The 19726-nt window shown below is 44.4% G+C and overlaps 1 protein-coding gene across 1 annotated transcript in view; it reads right to left on the bottom strand.

The window, feature by feature from the left end:
* LOC137627901 (echinoderm microtubule-associated protein-like 6) overlaps positions 1 to 19726 on the bottom strand; it is an 84985-nt gene that overhangs the window by 36662 nt on the left and 28597 nt on the right. The window contains exons 18-20 of the mRNA XM_068359345.1: positions 16126 to 16276; positions 5048 to 5209; positions 4541 to 4609 (exon numbers count right to left, since the gene is read on the bottom strand). Coding sequence (XP_068215446.1) covers positions 4541 to 4609; positions 5048 to 5209; positions 16126 to 16276 — 382 coding nt within the window. The remainder of the gene's footprint in view (positions 1 to 4540; positions 4610 to 5047; positions 5210 to 16125; positions 16277 to 19726) is intronic.

Below are 19726 nucleotides of genomic sequence, written 5' to 3'. Positions count from 1 at the left end.
ATCGGTGAGCAATAAATTGGGAGCCTCTTGGTCATCGAGGTTGCGAACAGATCTATGGTAGGCTGACCCCATAAGGCCCATAGTCTGTTGCAAACATTCTTGTGAAGGATCCACTCTGTTGGGATGATTTGACCCTTCCGGCTGAGGCGGTCTGCCATGACATTCATGTCACCTTGAATGAACCTCGTTACTAGGGATACGTTTCGATCTCTTGACCAGGTGAGGAGGTCCCTTGCGATCTCGTACAACGTCATCGAATGAGTCCCTCCTTGCTTGGAGATGTACGCCAAGGCTGTGGTGTTGTCGGAGTTCACCTCCACCACCTTGCCTAGAAGGAGGGACTTGAAGCTTCTCAAGGCCAGATGAACTGCCAGTAGCTCCTTGCAGTTGATGTGCAACGTTCTTTGATCCGCATTCCACGTGCCCGAGCATTCCCGACCGTCCAATGTCGCACCCCAGCCCGTGTCCGATGCGTCCGAGAAGAGAAGGTGGTCGGGGGTCTGAACAGCCAGTGGCAGACCCTCCCTGAGGAGAATGTTGTTCTTCCACCAAGTCAGTGAAGACTTCATCTTCTCGGAAATAGGAACCGAGACCGCTTCTAGCGTCTTGTCCTTTCTCCAGTGAGCAGCTAAGTGAAATTGAAGGGGGCGGAGGTGGAGTCTCCCTAACGCGATGAACTGGTCCAGTGATGAAAGCGTCCCTATCAGACTCATCCACTGTCTGACTGAACATCGGTCCTTCTTCAGCATGGACTGGATGCATTCTTGGGCTTCACTGATTCTGGGGGCCGACGGAAAAGCCCGAAAAGCTTGACTCTGAATCTCCATTCCTAGGTATACTATAGTTTGGGATGGGACGAGTTGGGACTTTTCCATATTGACCAGGAGACCCAATTCCTTGGTCAGATCCAGAGTCCACTGTAGATTCTCCAGACAGCGACGACTTGACGCAGCTCTTAAAAGCCAGTCGTCCAAATAGAGGGAGGCTCTGATGTTTGCTAAATGCAGGAATTTGGCAATATTCCTCATCAGTTTGGTAAAAACTAGAGGTGCCGTGCTTAGGCCAAAGCACAGGGCTTGGAACTGGTATACAACCTTCCCGAAAACGAACCTTAGAAAAGGTTGGGAATCTGGGTGGATGGGGACGTGAAAGTAAGTGTCCTTTAGGTCTAACGAGACTATCCAGTCTTCCTTCCTGACCGATGCTAGAACCGACTTTGTCGTCTCCATGGTGAACGTCTGCTTTGTGACAAAGACATTCAGAGCACTGACGTCTAGCACCGGTCTCCACCCTCCTGTCTTCTTCGCCACTAAGAAGAGGCGGTTGTAGAAGCCCGGGGATTGATGGTCCCGGACTATGACTACCGCTCCCTTTTGTAGTAAGAGAGACACCTCTTGCTGTAAAGCTAGTCTCTTGTCCTCCTCTCTGTACCTGGGAGAGAGGTCGATGGGAGTTGTTGCTAGAGGGGGCTTGCGCAAGAATAGAATCCTGTACCCCTCCCTGAGTAACTTCACAGACTGTGCGTCTGCGCCCCTGTTCTCCCAGGCCTGCAGTAGTTCTTGAGCCTGGCTCCCACTGCTGTCTGAAGAAGGTGGCAGTCAGACTCTGCCTCTAGAGGACTTGGAACTCTTCTTCTTGCTCCCACGTTGACTTCCGGCACGAGCACCTCCTCTGCTGGAGGCTCTGCCACGAAAGGGCGGAATGAACCTTGACGCTGGAGTGTCCATCCTGGGTCTAGGCACGGAGGGCAAAGGGGTGGCTTTGCGTGCGGATGACGCCACCAGGTCATGAGTGTCTTTCTGGATCAAGGAGGCGGCAATCTCCTTGATCAACTCTTCAGGGAAGAGACACTTCGAGAGCGGAGCAAACATAAGCTCCGACTTTTGACATGGGGTGACTCCAGCTGACAAGAAGGAGCAAAGGTGATCCCGCTTCTTGAGGACCCCGGACACGAAAGAAACCGCAAGCTCACTAGAACCATCCAGTATGGCTTTGTCCATGCAGGACATAATGAGCATGGAAGTTTCCTTATCAGAAGGGGAGGTCTTCCTGCTCAACGCTCCCAAACACCAGTCCAAGAAGTTAAAGACTTCGAATGCACGGAAAACTCCCTTCATAAGATGGTCCATATCCGAAGGAGTCCAGCAAATCTTGGAGCGTCTCATAGCCAGCCTGCGGGGAGAGTCTACCAGACTTGAGAAGTCGCCCTGGGCAGAGGCAGGAACTCCCAAGCCGAGAACTTCTCCCGTGGCATACCAGACGCTAGATCTGGAAGCAAGCTTGGCCGGGGGAAACATGAAGGATGTCTTCCCAAGTTGCTTTTTGGACGGCAACCACTCTCCCAGTACCCTTAAAGCTCTCTTGGACGAGCGAGCGAGTACGAGCTTCGTAAAGGCAGGTGCTGCTGACTGCATGCCTAAAGCGAACTCAGAGGGAGGCGAGCGTGGTGCTGCAGACACAAACTGATCCGGATATAAATCCTTGAACAGCGCAAGCACTTTCCTAAAGTCTAAGGAGGGAGGCGTGGTCTTGGGTTCGTCGATGTCCGAGTGTTGGTCGTCAAGATGTGCAGCTTCGTCATCATCAGAGAGTCCATCGTCTGAATGTTGAGGAGGAAGAGGCAACGGAGTAGGTAAAAGCTGGACGGCTGAGTCCGGCAGCACGGGTGCATGCGTGGCTGCACTGGACCCAACGTCATGCCACTGTTGGTCAGTCTGAGAACTGGCAACAACCATAGCTGAGTGGGTGCGCAAAGCGTCTACTCCCAACTGTGGACGGATAGCGGAGACCACCGTGGGTTGCGGAGGCTGACGCACCGCGTCAAAACACGGCAGCTTAACTCCACCCTCCTGTTGTTGTGGTAGCACACGAACGTCAACGGAGGGTTCCGTGCGTCTGTGAACGTCAGCATGCGTCTGGCAGGGTCGACTGCGCATGGGTGGAGGAGCTCTCACAGCTGGAGTGTGGGAGCAGGCAGCCTCAGCGTCTGCTGGGCGCACAACCGTGGTAGGTTGTAGGCTAACGGGTGCAGCGTCAACCTTCTCCGCACGATACTCCTGCATAACAGCAGCTAACTGAGTCTGCATAGACTGCAGCAAAGACCACTTAGGGTCTACAACAGCTGGTGCGGCAACAGACGGAGTTACTGCCTGTTGCGGTACCACTCTGCCTCTCTTAGGAGGTGTGCAGTCGTCGGAGGACTGCAGCGAGTCCGAACTGACCCAGTGGCTACATCTGGGCCGTTGGACTTGCTCGGAAGGGACCTTGCGTTTAAGAGGCCGTGAGACCTTGGTCCATCGTTTCTGGCGTGAAACCTCTTCCGCAGACGAGGAATGAACGGGCTCACTCGTCTTCTTGTGGGTGGGACGATCTAGGCAAGATACGTCCGAAACCACGGAGGGAACGTCTGTCCGCTGATTAAAGCCTGTCGAACCCTTTGGTCGTACGACATTGCTTCTCCCCTGGGCTTGGGAGCTTGCAAGAGGTCCCGGACTGGGAGGACGACAGGCACGAACAGACGCACCCTCATGCGTAACACTGACACTTTTCACTGCACAAACACTCACTTCACTTCCCACTGCACTTTTACCTTTCAACTCCCTGACGTCAGCCATGAGTTGATTGCGGTCATTCGCCAATGACTCGACTCTCTCACCTAGAGCCTGGATGGCACGCATCATATCTGCCATCGAAGGTTGATGAGAGCTAGCAGGGGGGTCGGGTGCAACCACTACAGGGGAAGGAATAGGTTGTGGGGCATGGGGAGAGGAAAAATCAATTGAGCGAGACGAACTCCTCCTGATCCTATCCTTCTCTAGCCTACGTGCATATTTCAGGAATTCTTGAAAATCGAATTCCGAAAGCCCAACGCATTCCTCACATCGATCTTCCAATTGACAGGCTTTACCCCTACAATTGGAACAAACGGTGTGCGGATCGATAGAGGCCTTCGGAAGACGCCTTGAACAGTCCCTAGCGCTACACTTCCTGTACTTGGGGACTTGAGAAGGGTCAGACATCTTGAATTAGTCAAATGGGGGGAATTCAAAATCTATCCAAGTCGTCAACAAATAATCCAAAATCCAATAAAAGAATGCAAGGAAGTATTGAAGATAACTTCTGCACAGCGATAGCTAATAACCAGAAATGAATACTTCACCAAATAACGTGAAAATCAATCCAGAAAACAACAGCGTATTTAGTAGGTCTTGCCGGTGGCACGGCAGAGAGAAAATTGGTTCTGTGTTGACATGGAGTACATGAGTACCTGCTCGACAGATGGCGCTGTTGATGTACACCCCCACCTGTATAGCGATCGCTGGCGTATTTCGTCCTTAGGTTTTTCTGTCGGGCAGCAGAGCTGACAGCTATATGATCACCGGGTAAGTTTAATATTGAAAAAATTATAATATCAAAATTCTTATACTGTATACTGTACGTAGATTTATTTTTTCAGTTATGATATAAAATACTGACACAGAACAAATGAGTAAAAATAAGTGACAATAAAAGGTATTAACTTTAAACTTCTGTTACTTACCTTCAGGCATTTCTTCATCTCTTGGTCCCACTTGCATACATATCCCCCCTGTCCAGCAGTCCAAATGAACTGGAACCAGATAAATAAGAGAACAGGATATAAAACCTTCTTATATATCTAAACGCCTTAGCTAGCTTGGTACTTACTGATAACACAATATTTCATATTATAAATTGTTATTAGAGCAAAAAAAAAATAGAAACTATAGTATGAGCAATTATATAAAATAATGATTAAACTCATACTGTACAATGAACATTGTAGAATATACAGTAGAATGTATACATAGACTTTACTGTACTTCATTTATAACTTAATACAATAAAGTCGACATATAATGAAAATAACCCTGTACAGTATGCATAATGTTGAACAGATTTTTCAAAAGTTAAATTTAGCAGTCATGTGATAATACTGTACAGTAATGTAAATTATCAAAACATTCAATAGCCTCTTCTTGCTTGCAATGACAGTGAATACTGTAATAGTAAACCATTTTTTCCTTACTTCTTTTGTAACTAAGATAGAATAAACTGGAACCTTATGGGCTCTAAAGCTGCGATCTACGGCACCCTCTTTGACCAGGAGAACATAGCCAGATGAAAGGCCCAGCACCCACCACTCATTCGACCCTTCACCTCCACCAACGCCGCAGCACAAAACAGTCTCCTGTAGAAAGTATAGAAAGATTTATGCTTTACATCATTTGCTTATGTTTTAAAGGCAAATATAAAAGACAAATTTTCATAGCCATTTGAATTTTTCCTAGATATGTAAACCAGTCTTTCATCTTTTTTCGTATCATTCGGCTTTAGCAAGACACACTCGTTGACGACTGATAACCAAGGTCGTTATTGGTCTAAGCAGTAAGGGAGATGGACATAGCTACCCAACTAATGTCACATATGCATCAGGACTATGGTGGAGAGGTTGAAGTGGGATAATAAAAGACACTGCTTTGTGTATAAAGGAAAAATCAAAATTAAATAAAATTTGTTTTGTTTCTACAGCATGCAAACCTTTGTCTTTTATTTAAGAGAATCACTCCTCAGGTGGGAGATACACCCTTTGAACTAACTGTCATGGGTTTGCCTCCACCCATTAATGCCTTCTTACCCAATTACTGAAATGAGCAAAGAAAGTATGACTCCTAAAACTTCCCATATATCTCAGTACAGTATAGAGACATCAAAGCTGATAGGTCATGACCTGGTAGTGATTGATTGATTATAATATATCATGGTGTCATTGACGCAGTGTCAATTAAGCACCTAGTGATCCGATGACACACATTGGTATAATCCATCCATAGACCGATAAATGCTATATAAAATGTTATTTTCCTTAGTAAAATAAATTTTTGAATATACTTACCCGGTGATCATGTAGCTGCAGCTCTGCTGCCCGACAGAAAAAACCTACGGGCGGGATACGCCAGCGATCGCTATACAGGTGGGGGTGTACAACAACAGCGCCATCTGTCGAGTAGGTACTCAGGTACTTCTTGTCAACAAGAACCAATTTTCTCCTCGGTCCACTGGGTCTCTATGGGGAGGAAGGGAGGGTCCTTTAATTCATGATCACCGGGTAAGTATATTCAAAAATTTATTTTACTAAGGAAAATAACATTTTTCAATATTAATCTTACCCGGTGATCATGTAGCTGATTCACACCCAGGGGGGTGGGTGGATACCAGCATACATGTTAACAATAGAAGCTAAGTATCGCGTATTTCATTTTAGCAGTTATTCCAAATAACAAACATAAAATAAATAAGTACCTGGTAAGGAAGTCGACTTGAACAATTACACTGCCTTTTTAAGTACGTCTTCCTTACTGAGCCTAGCGATCCTCTTAGGATGCTGAGCGACTCCTAGGTGCTGAAGTATGAAGGGCTGCAACCCATACTAAAGGACCTCATCACAACCTCTAATCTCGGCGCTTCTCAAGAAAGAATTTGACCACCCGCCAAATCAACCCGGATGCGAAAGGCTTCTTAGCCTTCCGTACAACCCAAAAACAACAATAAAAAGCATTTCAAGAGAAAGATTAAAAAAGGTTATGGGATTATGGGAATGTAGTGGTTGAGCCCTCACCTACTACTGCACTCGCTGCTACGAATGGTCCCAGGGTGTAGCAGTTCTCGTAAAGAGACTGGACATCTTTAAGGTAAAATGATGCGAACACTGACTTGCTTCTCCAATAGGTTGCATCCATTACACTCTGCAGAGATCTGTTTTGTTTGAAGGCCACTGAAGTAGCGACAGCTCTAACTTCATGTGTCCTTACCTTCAGCAAAGCATGGTCTTCCTCATTCAGATGAGAATGGGCTTCTCTAATCAAAAGTCTGATGTAATAAGAGACTGCGTTCTTCGACATCGGTAAAGCAGGTCTCTTAATAGAACACCATAAAGCTTCTGATTGTCCTCGTAATGGCTTCGTACGTCTTAAATAGTACTTAAGAGCTCTTACTGGGCATAGTACTCTCTCTTGTTCGTTTCCAACCAAACTGGACAGACTTGGAATCTCGAACGATTTGGGCCAAGGACGAGAAGGGAGCTCGTTTTTAGCTAAAAAACCAAGCTGTAAGGAACATGTAGCCGTTTCAGATGTAAATCCTATGTTCCTGCTGAAGGCGTGTATCTCACTGACTCTTTTAGCTGTTGCTAAGCAAACGAGGAAAAGAGTCTTCAAAGTGAGATCTTTAAAAGAGGCTGATTGAAGCGGTTCGAACCTTGCTGACATCAGGAACCTTAACACCACGTCTAAGTTCCAACCTGGTGTGGCTAACCGACGCTCCTTTGAGGTCTCAAAAGACTTAAGGAGGTCTTGTAGATCTTTGTTGGTGGAAAGATCTAAGCCTCTGTGGCGGAAGACTGCTGCCAACATGCTTCTGTAACCTTTGATCGTAGGAGCTGATAGGGATCTTACATTCCTTAGGTGTAAAAGGAAGTCAGCTATCTGCGTTACAGAGGTACTGGTTGAGGATACTGAATTGGCCTTGCACCAGCTTCGGAAGACTTCCCATTTTGACTGGTAGACCTTGAGAGTGGATGTCCTCCTTGCTCTGGCAATCGCTCTGGCTGCCTCCTTCGAAAAGCCTCTAGCTCTTGAGAGTCTTTCGATAGTCTGAAGGCAGTCAGACGAAGAGCGTGGAGGCTTGGGTGTACCTTCTTTACGTGCGGCTGACGCAGAAGGTCCACTCTTAGAGGAAGAGTCCTGGGAACGTCTACTAGCCATTGCAGTACCTCGGTGAACCAGTCTCTCGCGGGCCAGAGGGGAGCAACCAACGTCAACCTTGTCCCTTCGTGAGAGGCGAACTTCTGCAGTACCTTGTTGACAATCTTGAACGGGGGGAACGCATAAAGGTCTAGATGGGACCAATCCAGAAGAAAGGCATCTACGTGAACTGCTGCTGGGTCCGGAATCGGTGAGCAATAATTTGGGAGCCTCTTGGTCATCGAGGTAGCGAACAGATCTATGGTGGGCTGACCCCACAGGGCCCATAGTCTGTTGCAAACAATCTTGTGAAGGGTCCATTCTGTAGGGATGATCTGACCCTTCCGGCTGAGGCGGTCTGCCATGACGTTCATGTCGCCTTGAATGAACCTCGTTACAAGCGATATCTTTCGATCTCTTGACCAGGTGAGGAGGTCCCTTGCGATCTCGAACAACGTCCTCGAATGAGTCCCTCCTTGCTTGGAGATGTACGCCAAGGCTGTAGTGTTGTCGGAGTTCACCTCCACCACCTTGCCTAGAAGTAGGGACTTGAAGCTTCTCAAGGCCAGATGAACTGCCAGTAGCTCCTTGCAGTTGATGTGTAGTGCTCTTTGATCCGGATTCCACGTGCCCGAGCATTCCCGACCGTCCAGTGTCGCACCCCAGCCCGTGTCCGATGCGTCCGAGAAGAGAAGGTGGTCGGGGGTCTGAACAGCCAGAGGTAGACCTTCCTTGAGAAGAATGCTGTTCTTCCACCAAGTCAGTGCAGACTTCATCTCTTCGGATATAGGAACTGAGACCGCTTCTAGCGTCATGTCCTTTCTCCAGTGAGCAGCTAGGTGATACTGAAGGGGTCGGAGGTGGAGTCTCCCTAACGCGATGAACTGGTCCAACAATGAAAGCGTCCCTATTAGACTCATCCACTTTCTGACTGAACATCGGTTCCTTTTCAGCATGCTCTGGATGCATTCTTGGGCTTGACTGATTCTGGGGGCCGACGGAAAAGCCCGAAAAGCTTGACTCTGAATCTCCATACCTAGATAGACTATAGTTTGGGATGGGACGAGTTGGGACTTTTCTATATTGACCAGGAGACCCAATTCCTTGGTCAGATCCATAGTCCATTTGAGATTCTCCAGACAGCGACGACTTGACGCAGCTCTTAAAAGCCAGTCGTCCAAATAGAGGGAGGCTCTGATGTCTGCCAAATGCAGGAATTTGGCAATATTCCTCATCAGTTTGGTAAACACTAGAGGTGCCGTGCTTAGGCCAAAGCACAGGGCTTGGAACTGGTAAACCACCTTCCCAAAGACGAACCTTAGGAAAGGTTGGGAGTCTGGGTGGATGGGGACGTGAAAGTACGCGTCCTTTAGGTCTAACGAGACCATCCAGTCTTCCTTCCTGACCGATGCTAGCACCGACTTCGTCGTCTCCATGGTGAACGTCTGCTTGGTGACAAAGACATTTAGAGCACTGACGTCCAGCACCGGTCTCCACCCTCCTGTCTTCTTCGCTACTAAGAAGAGACGGTTGTAGAAGCCCGGGGATTGATGGTCCCGGACTATGACTACCGCTCCCTTTTGTAGCAAGAGAGACACCTCTTGCTGTAAAGCTAGCCTCTTGTCCTCCTCTCTGTACCTGGGAGAGAGGTCGATGGGAGTTGTTGCTAGAGGGGGCTTGCGCAAGAATGGAATCCTGTACCCCTCTCTGAGTAACTTCACAGACTGTGCGTCTGCACCCCTGTTCTCCCAGGCCTGCCAGTAGTTCTTGAGCCTGGCTCCCACTGCTGTCTGGAGAAGAAGGTAGTCAGACTCTGCCTTTTGAGGACTTGGAACCCTTCTTCTTTTTGCCACGTTGACTATCGGCACGGGTACCTCCTCTGCTGGAGGTTCTGCCACGAAAGGGCGGAATGAACCTAGACGCTGGTGTGTCCATCCTAGGTCTAGGCACGGAAAGTAAAGCTGTGACTTTACGTGCGGATGACGCCACCAGGTCATGGGTGTCTTTCTGGATCAACGAGGCGGCAATCCCCTTGATCAGCTCTTCAGGAAAGAGACACTTGGATAGCGGAGCAAACATCAGCTCTGACTTCTGACATGGTGTGATCCCCGCCGACAAGAAGGAGCAAAGGTGATCTCGCTTCTTAAGAACTCCAGACACGAAAGAAGCCGCAAGCTCGCCAGATCCATCCCGAATGGCCTTGTCCATGCATGACATGATGAGCATGGCAGAGTCCTTATCCGAAGGGGAGGTCTTTCTGCTCAACGCTCCCAAACACCAGTCCAAGAAGTTGAAGATCACAAACGCACGGAAAACTCCCTTTAAAAGATGGTCCATGTCCGAAAAGGTCCAGCAAATCTTGGAGCGTCTCATAGCCAGTCTGCGGGGAGAGTCTACCAGACTTGAGAAGTCGCCCTGGGCAGAGGCAGGAACTCCCAAGCCGAGATCTTCTCCCATGGCATACCAGACGCTAGATTTGGAAGCAAGCTTGGTGGGGGGAAAGATGAAGGACGTCTTCCCAAGTTGCTTCTTGGCCTGCAACCACTCTCCCAGTACCCTTAAAGCTCTCTTGGATGAGCGCGCGAGTACGAGCTTCGTAAAGGCAGGAGCTGTTGACTGCATGCCTAAAGCAAACTCAGAGGGAGGTGAGCGTGAGGCTGCAGACACGAACTGGTCCGGATACAACTCCCTAAACAGAGCAAGGACTTTCCTAAAGTCTAAGGCGGGAGGCGTAGTCTTGGGTTCATCTATGTCAGAGTGTTGATCGTCCAAATGAGCAGCTTCGTCGTCATCAGAGATTCCTTCATCCGAATGCTGAGGAGGAAGCGGCAAAGGAGGAGAAGAAAGCTGAACGGCTGAATCCGGCAGCACGGGTGCATGCGTAGCTGCACTGGATCCAACATAATGCCGCTGCTGGTCAGTCTGAGAGCTGGCAACAACAAAAGCGGAGTGGTGGTGCGTGGTGGGGACTGCCGTGGGTTGCGGAGACTGCCGCATTGCGTCAAAACACGGCAGCTTGACAGCACCTTCCCACTGCTGATGCGGTAGCTCACGCATGTCAACGGAGGGTGCCGCATGTCGGCTAACGTCAACATGCGTCTGGCAGGGTCGACTGCGCATCGGTGGTGGAGCTCTCACAGCCGGAGTGTGGGAGCAGGCAGCCGCAGTGTCAGCTGAGCGCACAACCGTGGCAGGTTGTGGGTTAACGTGTGCAGCTTCAACCTTCTCAGCACGATACTCCTGCATGAAGGAAGCTAGCTGAGTCTGCATAGACTGCAGCAAAGACCACTTGGGGTCTACAGCGGTCGGTGCAGCAACAGACGGAGTTATTGCCTGCTGCGGAACCACTCTACCTCTCTTGGGAGGTGTGCAGTCTTCGGAAGACTGCGGCGAGTCCGAACTGACCCAGTGGCTACACCTGGGCCGTTGGACTCGCTCGGAAGGGACCTTGCGCTTGAGAGGTCATGAGACCTTGGTTCAGCGTTTCTGACGAGAAACTACTTCCGCAGACGAGGAATGAATGGGCTCACTCGTCTGTTTGTGGGTGGGACGATCTCTGCAAGATACGTCCGCAACCACTGAGGGTACATCTGTACGCTGATCAAGGCCTGTCGAACCCTTTGGTCCTTCGACATTGCTTCTCCCCTGGGCTTGGGAGCTTGCAAGAGGTCCCGGACTGGGAGGACGACTGGCACGAACAGATGCACCCTCATGCGTAACACTGACACTTTTCACAGCACTTGCACTCACTACACTTCCCACTGCACTTTTCTCCTTCAACTCTTTGACGTCGGCTAAGAGTTGATTGCGGTCATTCGCTAATGACTCAACTCGGTCACCAAGAGCCTGAATGGCACGCATCATGTCCGCCATCGAGGGTTGCTGAGAGCTAGTAGAAGGGTCGGGTGTAACCACTACAGGGGAAGGAATAGGTTGAGGGGCATGGGGAGAGGAAAAATCAAAAGAGCGAGAAGAACTCCTCCTGATCCTATCCTTCTCTAGCCTACGTGCATTCTTAAGGAATTCTTGAAAATCGAATTCCGAAAGCCCAGCGCATTCCTCACATCGATCTTCCAATTGACAGGCTTTACCCCTACAATTGGAACAAACGGTGTGAGGATCGATAGAGGCCTTCGGAAGACGCCTAGAACAGTCCCTAGCGCTACACTGCCTGTACTTGGGGACTTGAGTAGGGTCAGACATCTTGAATTAGTCAAAGGGGGGGATCCAAAATCTATCCAAGTCGTCAACAAATAATCCAAAATCTAATCAATAAAGCTTGATAAGGTATTGATGATAACTCCTGTACAGCGAAAGCTAATAACTAGAGAGAATACATCACCAAATAGTGTGAAAATCAACTCCAGAAACAACAGCGTATCAAGTAGGTCTTGCCGGTGGCACGACAGAGAGAAAATTGGTTCTTGTTGACAAGAAGTACCTGAGTACCTACTCGACAGATGGCGCTGTTGTTGTACACCCCCACCTGTATAGCGATCGCTGGCGTATCCCGCCCGTAGGTTTTTTCTGTCGGGCAGCAGAGCTGCAGCTACATGATCACCGGGTAAGATTAATATTGAAAAAAATGTATTCAGCTTTCTAACGCAATTTTTAGTTTCTTTCTATCTTTAATCCTTTGTAAGTTTCGTCAACATACAGTATTGACAGTAGGTTGACAGATGACATCATTGCTCAATGAAAAAAAAGTTTACCCCTGGCCAGAAGTCATGAGCCTGACAACAACACACACGAGAACAGATGAAAGTTCGGAGGCAGGTTGACCTCGCCAAGTCACCAGGCCAGACAATCCATATGGCTGCTTTTTTATGAAGCCAGAAGGACACAGTATTTTTGGCCCTCTCCTCCTTATAACGACCAGTAGGATACTAAAAACAAATTTTGCAGACACTCGAGCCCAAGTGCGAATTCCGATCCAGGTAATGCTTCAAGGTCTAGTAACACACAGAAGGATATTCTCTTCACCTCCATCAATGAAATCTCAGTGAGTAGGGACTGAGAAAAATCTCTCATCCGGAACTAACATCGCAAACAAAGTTTTCCCCTTTAAAATAATCTTTTGCAATTTTCCATTTTTCCTTAGCATTATGACCTAAACACCATTTGCAATTCTATAAGTATTTGCATCCCTAAAAATGTTATTTTACCAGGGAAACAAACAAGAATACCACCTAACCTAAAGATTCCCACCTAACCTAAGTAAGGAAGCTATACTCTTAAATTTAGGGGCTATGCTCCCTGCGCTCCCCCATTAGGACACCGTGTCCTTTCCTTTACCCAAGTTTTTAGTCTTATTGCTGAACGGTGTGAATCCAAGGATATCCACTACATTACAATCATCTCAATTGTGGTGTCAGGTGTCATTAATGATAGGGAATATATTCCGTGGCTCAAAAAACCTTTTTTAGTTAGAAACAGTTGGAATAATGTTGCTGTATCTTGGTGTCTCTGAAATATAAAATTTCTTGTTGGTTCCTCCATACATAATGTTTTCCCCATAAAACATAGTGAATAGGCCTATCAGTTTGGGCACCAAACACAATTCAAGACTATTGTACACAGTAATTAATCAGTATTTTTTTTATAAGTTAAAAACAAATAATAATGACAGTATACTTGGAATGTTTGAAAATAGAGGCCCTGTAACATCCTACCACGACATGGGCATGAAATAATTTACATTGTAATAAAATGAATAAGAATAAATTGTACCACAAAGAAGGTATGTTATTGGCCTAAACAATGAAATAGTCATGAGATGATGTGATAATGATGTTGATTGGCCATTTTGATGATAATTGCAAAGGTGGCTCAGTTATAAAAACAAGAGATAATAAGAAATTAAAAATATTCTTTTTGATGAGAAGATTTTCGTTTGTGACAGGATTTATGCTATACAAGTGATTCTAGAGAAAAAAAAGTAATGACATATTATGAATATATATTTCATCGTGAATCCTAGTGATATTAGTGTTTATATTAACCATTAATATTTTAATCCAAAGTTCCAGATGTAGACTTTTTGGTATTACTGTAGTCGAACGAAGTTAAACTGGTTGTTCTGTTTGCTTGAGATTGAAATGAAGGTCAAAATCAGTAAGATCACATTATATGCTACAGGAATACAAATATTTTCTGTTCAAAATGTTTCCCCGACTGTAAACACAAATTTACCTTTTTCGAAGGAAACGGGAATTTTTCCATATGGCAAAGTTGGTTTTATCTAGGAAAGTTTTCCCCGACCGTAACTACAATAATTCCAATAAAAAAGTACATTATCCTAACCTAATGAAGGCTAATGTAATATACAGTAACAGCCTACATAATCTACCATTGTTAAGACCTAATGTTCAATCCTGAAATACAATGATACTAACACTAGAGAGTTACCTTAATGTTGTGCCCATAACTACCTTTAGTTAGGAATATTCAATCTTGATCAGCATTGGTTAGCCAGGTCAGGTTTCCATGTTTACAGTAAATAACACATATTTAAGTCATACATTCTCAATGTTCTGCAGGCCAAATAAAAATGTTCTTATTTTGAGTTTCGAGTTCACAACTTCTCACCCACATCCAATTATTATCCTACTTTACATCCTAATCTGTCTAGCAAAATTGAACAAGGATTATATAGTAATGTTCACCGGGCTGGGTAGTGGGTTCATTTTAATCCTTACCCAAGTTCCTAATTAACTTAACTACCACCATCGATAAAATCATCATCTTGACTGGGGTGACTAAGTTGTTCAACCAATGATAAACACAGCAGATTAAATTCCCATAGTTGATCAGAATATTGATTTGCAGATGTAAAAATATATTGCGAACGCAACAAATACAACTGCAATACCAAAGCGAACAAGCCTACAACACAGTAGTGTACCAAGGATGGTAGAGGAAGACAGGGAATTTATGTCGAATTTTGGGAGCATTTAACCACTTTAGTGGGAAGCGTTGACAACAGATGGCGTTGGTATACAGTGTACCATAGAGTACCTATATAAAACAAGTGGACCTGTCGTCCGCTACTTGTTTACTGAACCTAAGTCTCCAAAACCATCAGAAACATTTTAATGTCTATCTGTCCTAAATGCGTACATTCATTAACAGTCTCTAGAGATTCGTCTATATTATAACCATTATTTGTGGTCTCAGCATTTTCATTGAACATTACCTTACTTAATTGATATTAATTTTAAGTTCTACATTTAATTTCTGCTCTCTCTCTCTCTCTCTCTCTCTCTCTCTCTCTCTCTCTCTCTCTCTCTCTCTCTCTCTCTCTCTCTCTCTCCATTCAAATCTTCCATGTTTTGCAGTTCCTCCTATGTTTCATTAATAAGAACTACGTTTTATATATATATATATATATATATATATATATATATATATATATATATATATATATATATATATATATATATATATATATATATATATATATATATATATATATATATATACACACTTCCATTGGACATGAGACCAAAAAAAAAAGATAAGCAATGGATTGATAGCTTTTGGTGACCAAACTGAATTATTTAAAGTAAAATGGCCCTTTCTCTAAAAACAAAACTACTTAATCAAATGGTCCTACCGGCATTATGCATCAGAAACTTGGACCCTTAGAACATAAGCGAATTAAGAGCTAGGCTACAGATAGAACAGTCATGGAATTTGCACAGGGAAACATAAAAAGAACAGGATGGATACGAGCGCAAACTAAAGTAGAGGACATTTTGACATGTAAGAAAAAGAAATGGACATGGGCAGGACATATAATGAGAATGGCAGATAATAGATGGACATTTAGAATAACAGAATGGCTCCCTAGAGATTGCAAAAGAAGCAGGCGAAGGAAGAGAAAACGATGGATTGATGAACTAAGAAAATTAGCGGATATAAACTGGCATAGAGACCATAAATAGACGTGAGTGGAAGGATATGTCTAAGACCTTTGTTCTACAGTGTACTAGTAGGCTAATGGCTGCTGATGATGATAATATGGTAATTTTGTTACTACAGCAATACGTTCAAATTATGAGCCAAAACAATTTTCAATATCGTATTTACTGTATATAAATAAATGTATTTTATTATGGTAAGTGGTTCATTCACAAGGTTGATTAAATTCGATATCAAAAGATATACGTGGCTGAAAAAGGGGATTAAATTCGATATCAAAAGATATACGTGGCTGAAAAAGGGGATTAAATTCGAAATCAAAAGTTATACGTGGCTGAAAAGGGGGATTAAATTTGATATCAAAAGATATACGTGGCTGAAAAAGGGGATTAAATTTGATATCAAAAGATATACGTGGCTGAAAAAGGGGATTAAATTCTACCTGTTTGAATTTGGAGCCCATTGCCACCTGGCGGTACGTCAGACCTCCGCCAGCTTGGTTCCATAGTTTGATGTGTTTTGCCCCGTAGGATAATAGGCGGTTGCTATTGGTGGGGCTGAATCGAATGCCGAAGACCTTGTCATTATATCCTCTGCAAAGAAAAAAAAAATCTTTTTTAGCTCTCAATGCAATCAACAAAATAGGAGGAAGAACGTTCAGTTATGCTGCACCGAGACTCTTTAACGACCTTCCACTCGATGTCAAGAATAGCAATAATGTGGCAGCTTTCAAGAAAAACCTGAAGACTTATCTTTTTAGAAAGTGTTATAATAGTGACCTGAAAAATATTAAGCCTGAATACAAATGCTAGCGAAATAACTGATAATGATACAGAGCAAAATATTAACTGGAAAGAAATGATTATTTCACACACTAAGGCCCGCCTGAACAGACCTTTAGTGTCTGATGGAGAGCGAGAAATAAACCCGTAAAAGTAAGTAACACTTCTGGATTTATGTGTCCATTAAATACTGGATATCTTAAATTAGAAGCACGGTATAGGCCTACATGGTATACATTTGCATCAGCTAAATATTTACATAATATCAATTCTACTTATGATCTTATTCCTATTGTTAGTGTTTATACTCTCCTGGCTTCGGGTAACCATTTACTAAGCGAGGTAGCTATGCCAAAGGACTGTATATGTGGCGGATGCGTCTCTCTCTCTCTCTCTCTCTCTCTCTCTCTCTCTCTCTCTCTCTCTCTCTCTCTCTCTCTCTCTTGGTAACCTCTCCAAGAACTGACTGGATACACCGTTGTCTAACTTATCCGATTAAAACGACCATATGGAGAACGTATGTACGTGTGTTCTTATAAGTATACACTTCTATTTAATTATCAATGAAATAAATCACAATAAAATGACCAAATGCAACCCTAACTTAATAAAAAAATTATATATAAAAAAATCAGAAGTTAAATCAGTTAACAGACGTCGCTGGAAAAAAAAACTTTCTTTAGGTAACAATTTTTAAAAGAAGCTATCGAAACTGAAACAGGAGTAATGGCAATTAAACATAAATCAATATTAAAAAACACTGGATCAGAAAATACTTTTGCACTCAAATCTCCCTTATATAATAAAGCGCAATAAATACATATATATATATATATATATATATATATATATATATATATATATATATATATATATATATATATATATATAGTTGTTATGGGTGACTTAAAGTAGTTGTTATGGGTGACTTAAATGCTAGAGTGGGTGCTGGAGAGGTAGAAGGTGTCATTGGGAAATATGGCGTACCAGGTGAAAATGAGAGTGGTGAGAGACTGGTAGATATGTGTGTTGAACAAGAGATGGTAATAAGTGCTAGCTTTTTTAAAAAGAAAGATAAAAATAAGTATACATGGGTAAGAGTGGCAAATGGAAGAGTAGTAGAAAGGGCATTAATGGATTATGTGTTGATAACTAAAAGAATGTTTGGAAGATTGAAAGACGTGCACGTGTTTAGGGGTATGGCTAACGGTATGTCTGATCATTTTTTGGTGGAAGGAAAATTAGTTGTAGCAAAAGAGTGGGGGAATAGAGTAGGTGGATGTAAAAGGGAGCTAGTGAGGGTTGAAGAGCTAATAAAACCGGGGGTAAAAAGTAAATATCAGGAAAGGTTGAAAATGGCATATGACGAGGTGAGAGTAAGAGAAACTGGTAATTTAGAGGAGGAGTGGAAGTTAGCAAAAGAAAATTTTGTTGGGATTGCAAGTGATGTATGTGGCAAGAAGGTTGTTGGAGGCAGCATGAGGAAGGGCAGTGAATGGTGGAATGAAGGAGTGAAGGTAAAAGTGGAAGAGAAAAAGAGGGCTTTTGAAGAATGGCTGCAGAGTAATAGTATAGAGAAGTATGAAAAATATAGAGAGAAAAAGGTGGAAGTAAAGCGCAAGGTACGTGAGGCAAAGAGGGCAGGTGACCTGAGGTGGGGTCAGGGACTGGGTCAGTCATATGAAGAGAATAAGAAGAAGTTTTGGAAAGAAGTGAAGAGAGTAAGGAAGGCCGGCGCAAGAATTGAAGAGACAGTGAAAGATGGAAATGGAAGGTTGTTAAAAGGAGAGGAGGCAAGGAAAAGGTGGGCGGAATATTTTGAAAGTTTGCTGAATGTTGAGGATGATAGGGAGGCAGATATAATTGCGGTTCCAGGTGTTGAGGTGCCAGTGATGGGAGATGAGAATGAGAGAGAGATTACAATAGAGGAAGTGAGGAGAGCACTAGATGAAACAAGAGTAGGAAAAGCATCGGGTATGGATGGTGTGAAAGCTGAGATGTTGAAGGAAGGGGGTGTGACTGTACTTGAATGGTTGGTGAGATTGTTTAATGTGTGTTTTGTGTTGTCAATGGTACCAGTAGATTGGGTCTGTGCATGTATTGTACCACTATATAAGGGTAAGGGAGATGTGCATGAGTGTTGTAATTCAAGAGGTATTAGTTTGTTGAGTGTAGTTGGAAAAGTGTATGGTAGAATACTGATTAATAGGATTAAGGATAAAACAGAGAATGCAATCTTGGAAGTACAGGGTGGTTTTAGAAGAGGTAGGGGTTGTATGAATCAGATTTTTACAGTTAGGCAGATATGCGAGAAATATTTAGCAAAAGGTAAGGAGGTGTATGTTGCGTTTATGGATCTGGAGAAAGCATATGATAGAGTTGATAGGGAAGCAATGTGGAATGTGATGAGGTTATATGGAGTTGGTGGAAGGTTGTTGCAAGCAGTGAAAAGTTTCTACACAGGTAGTAAAGCATGTGTTAGAATAGGAAAGGAGGTGAGCGATTGGTTTCCGGTGAGAGTGGGGCTGAGACAGGGATGTGTGATGTCGCCCTGGTTGTTTAACTTGTATGTTGATGGAGTGGTGAGAGAGGTGAATGCTAGAGTGCTTGGACGAGGATTAAAACTGTTAGGCGAGAATGATCATGAATGGGAGGTAAATCAGTTGTTGTTTGCGGATGATACTGTACTGGTAGCAGACACAGAAGAGAAGCTTGACCGACTAGTGACAGAATTTGGAAGGGTGTGTGAGAGAAGGAAGTTGAGAGTTAATGTGGGTAAGAGTAAGGTTATGAGATGTACGAGAAGGGAAGGTGGTGCAAGGTTGAATGTCATGTTGAATGGAGAGTTACTTGAGGAGGTGGATCAGTTTAAGTACTTGGGGTCTGTTGTTGCAGCAAATGGTGGAGTGGAAGCAGATGTACGTCAGAGAGTGAATGAAGGTTGCAAAGTGTTGGGGGCAGTTAAGGGAGTAGTAAAAAATAGAGGATTGGGCATGAATGTAAAGAGAGTTCTATATGAGAAAGTGATTGTACCAACTGTGATGTATGGATCGGAGTTGTGGGGAATGAAAGTGATGGAGAGACAGAAATTGAATGTGTTTGAGATGAAGTGTCTGAGGAGTATGGCTGGTGTATCTCGAGTAGATAGGGTTAGGAACGAAGTGGTGAGGGTGAGAACGGGTGTAAGAAATGAGTTAGCGGCTAGAGTGGATATGAATGTGTTGAGGTGGTTTGGCCATGTTGAGAGAATGGAAAATGGCT

This window comes from Palaemon carinicauda, chromosome 35 (assembly GCF_036898095.1).
Source record: "Palaemon carinicauda isolate YSFRI2023 chromosome 35, ASM3689809v2, whole genome shotgun sequence".
Lineage (NCBI taxonomy): Eukaryota > Metazoa > Arthropoda > Malacostraca > Decapoda > Palaemonidae > Palaemon > Palaemon carinicauda.
This window is presented reverse-complemented; position numbering and strand designations above follow the sequence as displayed.